Raw genomic sequence first — 8,092 nt, 5'->3', positions numbered from 1 at the left:
TTATTTTCTTTTTTTAAATTATGTGATAGTTCTGCTACACTATGGTATATTTGATATATAAGGTGGAGACCAAACTTGGTGATATTGAAGACCTAAGTGTTTTGAATGTCCAACTATGAAACTATTATAAAACTTCGAAACAAAACAAAACGTGTGATTTCCTACATACAAACTACACATGCTCATATGTTTGCTTTGTTACGTCTAAGGATGTTGTACCTTGTTTATTAAATTATAACTTTTTAGACTACACATCAGGTTATTGATGCTAAAACAATGCATGTATGCTTCATTAACTCGTATACTCTTTGTATACGAGCAAATTTCTAATATTTCTCCAGTCAATGTCTATAACGTTTTTATTACATCAATAATGTAATTAGTTATTTTCATTTTTGAAGAATGTTGGTAACCAAACAGTTGCTGGTCCCCATTGACTTGGATGGGAACCAGCATATATAAACATTCTTCAAAGTATCTTCTTTTGTGTTACACAAACCTTCTCGATTTTTTTTGAGTGAACTACACCTTTAAGGCAAACAGGTACTTGCGTCGTAATATTCAACATTAATTAATATTCCACAAATATACAAACGCCAACATTAATCAAGGTTTTAATGATGCACAGTGTGAAGTCAAAACCTGACAGCTTTTCTTTTTTTTTTTTTAATTACTAACCCTGGGGAAATTATAAAGAGAGTGTAAACATTTCATGCTGTGGCTGTAATGAAACCTACCTTGCGACAGATTTGTTCAGATGTAAAGATAGAAAAAAAAACTAGTAAAAAGGAAGAGGATCAAAATGACATTTGTTTTAATTTCATCATAAAACTCCCAAAATTTGAAAGCTTAGACTGTTTTTTTTATTAAAAAAGTAACCAAGAAACAAGCTTGCTGTAGTTATAAAATGCCAGGCCTGCTCTGTTTAGCACCTAAAGTTTTGTTTAAACATCAACTGAAAAAAAAGTGATAAAAAAAAATAACTAAAACTAAATAGTTATATTATCAGCCCCGCGTCTCACAGCTAACATGCTTAACCTTCTGTAGCTTGTATGTTGTGTGCCGATAACAGACAGCATCACAATGTGCCATAGGAAAAGATCTAATTAATTGTGAAGGTTACAGCCAATGAAATCAACTTTCGGCCTCTGTGATTATTCTGTAGTAATTTAAGTTCATCCGTAGAAAATAGGATTGGAAGGTTTCACGAAATAATAGTCCAAACCCAAACCACTGACAGGTAGACCTCTGAGAAACTCAGGGAACTGAAATATTTAATTGGCATTGAGCACAAATGACAACAGAGGGTAAAGTCAGGAATCAGAGTTAATATATAACAAAAAAAAAATGTGTAAGACTGTATAATGACATGTTAAAGGTACAGCCCCTCCGGTGTCCCCTCCTGCTTCTTGTACAGGACGTTCTCTTTGGACTTTTTGAAGTCTTCATTCGTAACTTTCATCCTTCGTTCCCTCAGAGCCATCAGTCCTGCCTCTGTGCAAATGGCCTGGAAGAAAAACACACAAAATCACTAACTATCGTCGCTTCCGTGCCGACTGCATAACCACCATGGACCAACGGAAGCTCAAAAGGTGTTTAGAGTCAAAACGAACTCCAAAAAGTAAGCTTCATTTGGCCTGATTTTGTTCGAAATTACATCATTTCAGTTCGTCCTTTGGTTTCATTTGTATATCGAGTAAATGATGGGACAATGTTCATTTAAACCTAAGTTTATCGTAAATTAGTCAGACGGGGTCAAGTGAAGCACATCATTGTGTTCTGCGAGACGCCGTTTTCCCGTGCAATCCAATTCTATTTAATTAAAAGGCCTATTGATGCCACCTTGATGTCAGCACCGGAGAGGTCGTCTTTAGCCAGGATGAGGTCGTCCAAAGTCACGTCATCTGCCACCGTCATCCTGCTGGTGTGGATCTGAAAGATTCTGCGCTTGGTTTTCTCATCCGGCAGGGGGAACTCGATCTTACGATCAATTCTACCTGTGGAATCACAAAAGACAAACGCCTCATTTTAGTCCGCTTTTTTAATGTAATGATGTGCACTTTAAAACAAAAGAAACACTGAGGCTAGTGTTTGTGACATCAGACGTTTGCGTCTGGCCGGTGAGTCCACTTTGATTCAATTAGCATGTAAAACCCACATCAGAAATAAACACGGTAAGCCGACTAATTCACCTGGTCTAATGAGAGCTGGGTCAAGTGTCTCTATCCTATTAGTAGCCATGATGACTTTAACATCTCCACGGGAGTCAAATCCATCCAACTGGTTTAACAGCTCCAGCATTGTTCTCTGGATCTCACGCTCTCCTCCTGAATTGGAGTCGTACCTGAACATCCAAATGTTAGTGTTTACCACCGTTTATAGCAAAAATAATTCACTCTGTACTTTATATAAACACACCTGAGGCCACAGATAAATGTGATTTTCTATAGTGGAATAATATATATATATATATATATATATAAATAATACATAAATAGTAGAATACATATAGCTTGTCAGAGTTAGTTGAATGAATTATGTTATTAGTGAATATAGTGTTAATAATAGTATTTAATATGTTAAAAAAAAAAAAAAAATATAATGTAATAAAATGCACATTTAAACATAGAATTTTATTACATTTAAAATTTTATCCAGCAAAAAAAAAATTTAACTGTTCAAAATTCACAGTAAAGGCAATAATAAAAAAAAAAACTTCTACAGTAAGAGTCTAGGATTTCAATATTGATAATTATAGGAAATGTTTCAGGACTCAGGACTGGAGTAATGATGCTGAAAACTTAGCTTTGCATCATAGGAATAAATTACTTTTCTAAATATACGCAAATAGAAAACGGTTATAAAATAACATTTTAGGTCAAACTAAACGCAGCCTTGGTGAGCCAACCCCTTCATGCTCACCTCTTTGTGCCGATAGCGTCAATCTCGTCTATGAAGACGATGGACGGAGCGTGTTCCTCGGCCACTCTGAAGAGCTCTCGCACCAGTTTGGGACCATCACCCAGGTATTTCTGAATAAGCTCTGAGCCCACTACCCTCAGGAAGGTGGCAGACGTCTGGTTCGCCACCGCTTTTGCCAGAAGAGTCTTGCCTGCACATCGGCAATACAGAACATCAACACTAAAAAAATAGACAAGATACAGATGCGTTTTAAGACCCCTCAGGCTGACCTGTTCCCGGTGCACCGTACAGAATGACCCCTTTAGGTGGCTTTATTCCCATCTCTTCATAATACTCTGGATGTGTGAGGGGAAGCTCCACAGACTCCTAAATGAACATATGCAAGGTCAAACATGCCTTAGAGTTAATTAATTCATGTTATTGTGCAGGATATCATCCGTTTATGTAATTCAAAAGAACACATTTTATCAAAAACTGCATCTGCTTCGGAATTCAATTTAATTAAACAGGTGACATAATCAAGAACAATCAGAAAAGCTCCCAATAAGAAATGTAAATAAATGTATTTATTTTTTATATAATTTACTTCATAGGGTTAATTTAAATTATTTGTTTTAATTAATTCATTAAAATAAAACCAAATGAAATTAAGATATTTATTTTGATGAATACAATGCATGTTTAATTTTAAAACCAATCAAGATACAAAAACAATTCTGAAATTAAATCAATTTTATGGTGCCTAATCTATTACCTTGATCTCTTGAATTTGGCTGTCCAGACCTCCGATGTCTGCGTACGTTTCCTGTGGGGCTTTCTCTACTTTCATTACGGTCACCAGAGGATCCGTGTCATCCATCAGCACCCCGATTACCGCATGAACCTGCAAACATTTACAGAAATTAATAAAACAATAATTTAATAACGTTATCATGGACAAGTAACAAAAACGTTCAAAAATTAGGTATAAAACGGACTTTTGTATTCAAATAAAGTCAAGCAAGTCAGTCAGTATTCGTGTCTATTTATCTTCCAGGTTTTATAGGGTCTGTTGAGTTATTTTTCATAACTTACTAACCTTGTGGTTCAGTAACACGGAGCAGCCGGGCTCAAGGAGGTCTTTATCTACAAATGACAGAATACTGACGTAATGTTCAGATCCCACTGACGTCGACACAATGGCGTGATTATCATCAATGATCTCCTCCAGAGTTCCCACGGACATGGGCGTCCCTCTGAGGTCATCAACTTTAGATCTCTCCTCCTGAAAAAAAAAAAAAAAAAAAAAAAAAAAAAAGACAAATCACAATAAATACTGGGCTTGATTGGATCTAGAATTGTCTTTCTAGATTTACTGTCTTTCATTAAATATTTATATTCTGTAATGCCTCTTGTTTTTTTGTGGTTCTTCTGATTTAAAATAAAAACAGCATCAATTATACAAAAAAAAAAAAATTAAAAATGTGCTCGCCTCTTGTTTCTCCTCCAGGGGTTTCATCTGCTCCTGGTTCCTGATGAACTCCTCCTCCATCAGCAGATAGTCTTTAATTCTCTCTTGTTTGAGGAGTTTCAGTCTGCACTGCGTGTGCGGAGTGACTGAGGAAGAGGAAAAGACAATGACAGCTCAGGATTTTATGAATCTCTATTATCTATGTAACAGCCTCTTGAAAGATATAAAGGTATAATGTTTATTTTACCCAGAGGGAGTTTGCTAGCAGCATCTGGTCCCTTTACTTTCTTCTTCCTTTTCCCAACTCGTGTGGGAATGGGAGGCTCGTACTTCTTTTTCTTATCCTGAAATTCAATGCACAGAATTTAATAATCAGACAGAAATTTGTCCATTTTAAATGCTAAAGTTCTCCAAGATCAACCACTTCATAGACTTGCATCTGTTTCTTTTTATATTACTTAATAGTAGTGAGTTTTGTGTGTGTGTGTGTGATAAATATTCACTTTGTCATCTTTCTTTCCTCCACCAGGTCCTTGTCCTCCACTCTGACTTTGACCCTGTAAAAAAAAAATCAAACATTAATTTAACCTGATGTATGAACTAATTATATTTAGTTTTTTGTTTCATGAATTTGACACACATATACACACGTGTGTGTGTGTGTGTGTGTGTGTATATACATATATATATATATATATATATATATATATATATATATATATATATATATATATATATATATATATATATATATATATATATATATATATATATATATATATATATATATATATATATATATATATATATATATATATATATATATATATATATATATATATATATATATATATATATATGTGTGTGTGTGTGTGAGAGAGAGAGAGAGAGATGATAGATACACTACAAAAGGATTTATTTACATTCAATAAGGTAATAACATTTGTAAATTGTAAATTAATTCGTATCGTATTTGTTTACATATAACGTTATACACCTGAACATTATAATGCATGTTTTTGACAATGACACACACATTCATGTAATTTTTATTAATAGGTGACTATAATAAGAATAGCGCGTTGCCATTATGAATCATACATTTATTTTCTTTTTATATAACGCCTCGATTAAACGCTAACACAACAAGCGAACTTTCCTGCTTTTCTGTCTAACAAACAGTGCAATAGAGACAAACGTCTAACCATTTAAAATATGCATAATTAATTTCTAAACCACAAATTCATAAGCATATATTAAATAGGCAAAACAAACTATTTAAAAAAAGAAAATAAGTTAAAAATGCTGGCTCACCATTGTCGTTTGGTGTCTATTTCTTCTTCTGCACTAACAGATCGAGACAAGTGTGTCGCCTCCGCCACCTTCTGGAGAGGAGAGCACATTGACTGACGTCTTCAGTAATTCTTAATAACTTTGCCAGCGCAAATTGGTTAACGGTGTTTGTAATTATTGAGCAAGATGGTTATTAATTAGCCGCTTTTATTTTTAACGATTTAACCCCACAAGTGGCGCTTACGCGAATAATATATCGCGAGAGCGCACTGTTTGCAACTATACGGTTAAAGTCTCGCGATACTTTCACAGAACGAAGGTTACCGTCTTTCGTCTACCCCGCTCAATAATGCGTGAACCCGAATAAAATAACGGGGAGAGTGGAAACCTTTAAGTCTGTGGAAGATTTTAATGCATGTCTTCAACAGTACGAGGAAGACACGAACACAAAGTTTATCGTTTTGAAGAATGATCGTGTATTTGGCAAAAATGGTACGTTAAAAAAATATATCATATCTGAAACTTTAGATGTTTTAATATATTTTAATAACGTGCCGTTATTACTACTACTAATACTCAAGTTAGTGATCTCACCTAACCTATCCCTAGATATTTCCTGACGCAAAACGCATGCTTATAACAACGTACTAATATCTAGAAATGTGCATCTTGATAACTGATTCATTTTTGAGCGTTTTAGCAACCACCTAGCAACGCCCTAGCAACCATCGGCAACTATTCACTATACATCTTCATATACAAATACATTCTTCTGTATTTTTTTTTTTTTCTTTTTAGATCTGACTGTGGAAAAACATCTACAATGGGAAGTAAAGATTGTCCCTTTTAATGACATGCCTTTTAAGATAATTGGGAAAATATATATATATATATATATATATATATATATATATATATATATATATATATATATATATATATATATGTCACCAAGGAAGAGATAAACATGCCGAGGCCAAACAAAGACGTCAGGAGAGGAAAGTAAGAGCTTCACACACATGTCCTATCATATTTGCATATGACCTTTTATAGTTAAAATGGCTTTTGTTGTGTGTGTACTCTGTTTCAGGCACTAGGTGACGGAGATTCATGCCTCGAAACAAGACGCTTAGTGCAGCAAACCAAAAAAATGGGTTGTCCTGCGACCATAAATGTGGTTCATATTGTAAAGATTCCTGAGTATAAAGTAAGACCCTTACGACATTCTGTCAGATCAGTAGTATTTGTGACAAAAACTCTGTTTCATCTGCACTTGGATATAAATAGTTTGAAATTAATGTTGTGCGATTGTCTAATATATTAACACTATTGAGCATCAAGCAATACAGTTTATTTCTTCCTTGTAAAATCAGACATTTTTTCCTAGCAAGTCTCATTCGACCGTCTTGTCGTTGTCTTGCAAATGTCAGACATATCTGTAAACTGTAAGAGTATTTTTGTGGTTTTGGTGGCCGGATAACTGAAGATAATACATATCAAGTCATCAGCTGTTAGAGAAACACTAAGAAATGTTTGGCCAGTTTCTCAGATATTAAAGAGCATTAAAACCACCCAATTTTTAAAAAAGCTATGTGCCTTAGGATTGATCTGTTATGACAGCCTAATGTGACATAAAACTAATACTTTTCATTCAGCAAGGGTGTATTATATTTCTCAAAAGTGACAGCAAAGACATTTTTTAAGGCTACAAAATATACCTATTTCAAATAAATGTTGCTCTATTAAATTTCCTGTTCCTCAAAGAATCCTGCAACTGTCTTTAAAATGGATGATAATCAAAAAATGTTTATTGAGAAGCAAACTACCATGTTAGACTGAATTATAAACTTTTGAACAGTACTGTTTTCTGCCTGCACCTGCAGGAATCAAGAGACAAAATTGTCACCTGATTGAATCAGCATAAAATGACATTCAAAACCAGCTTTGTTTCAGTACTATGATGTATTTTAAAGTGAAAAGGGTGCACAAAGAACCGGATTAGTGATGTCTGTCTAAAAAGGGATGCTGTATCAGAAATGCACATGTATTAATGACTCCATCACGAAAAGACCAGAACTAAAGTCAGTTTGGATTTCATGTCGGCTTTCTCTGGACGTTGATTGATGTTTCATGTTGCAGAAATGTTTTTATCGCATTCAGAACTCTTTAAAACGATTAATTGACAGGTTGTACGTTGTAGGGAAGTTCCTCTCGTGAGGAAGAGGATGGTAGTGTGGTGAAGATGCTGCCGTGCGTGCAGACGCCGCGGCAGAGCAGGCTTATGTTACTGTATGGACAACACATGTGCTTCCTGGAAGAAACCCGTCGAGCTGGCAGGTGTGTCGGTGGTGCATTTAATATTATTTCGTGCGCAATAATCCAGAAATTTCACTAAAACATAAAATGAGAACGTTTTTACTTGCCTTA

The 8,092-nt window shown here is 34.7% G+C and overlaps 1 protein-coding gene across 1 annotated transcript; it reads right to left on the bottom strand.

Moving 5' to 3' along the window:
- Positions 1-1,234: 1,234 nt before the first annotated feature.
- On the bottom strand, positions 1,235-5,820 carry psmc1a (proteasome 26S subunit, ATPase 1a). Its single transcript, XM_043263775.1, has 11 exons — positions 5,687-5,820; positions 4,876-4,929; positions 4,620-4,716; positions 4,394-4,518; positions 4,001-4,186; positions 3,677-3,805; positions 3,192-3,288; positions 2,923-3,112; positions 2,193-2,344; positions 1,843-1,997; positions 1,235-1,507 (listed from the first exon to the last, which is right to left on the bottom strand). The coding sequence occupies exons 1-11, from the start codon at positions 5,687-5,689 to the stop codon at positions 1,373-1,375; spliced, it is 1,323 nt and encodes a 440-aa protein (XP_043119710.1). The 5' UTR covers positions 5,690-5,820; the 3' UTR covers positions 1,235-1,372.
- Positions 5,821-8,092: the final 2,272 nt, after the last annotated feature.

Source organism: Puntigrus tetrazona, chromosome 17 (genome assembly GCF_018831695.1).
Source record: "Puntigrus tetrazona isolate hp1 chromosome 17, ASM1883169v1, whole genome shotgun sequence".
Taxonomy (NCBI): domain Eukaryota; kingdom Metazoa; phylum Chordata; class Actinopteri; order Cypriniformes; family Cyprinidae; genus Puntigrus; species Puntigrus tetrazona.
This window is presented reverse-complemented; position numbering and strand designations above follow the sequence as displayed.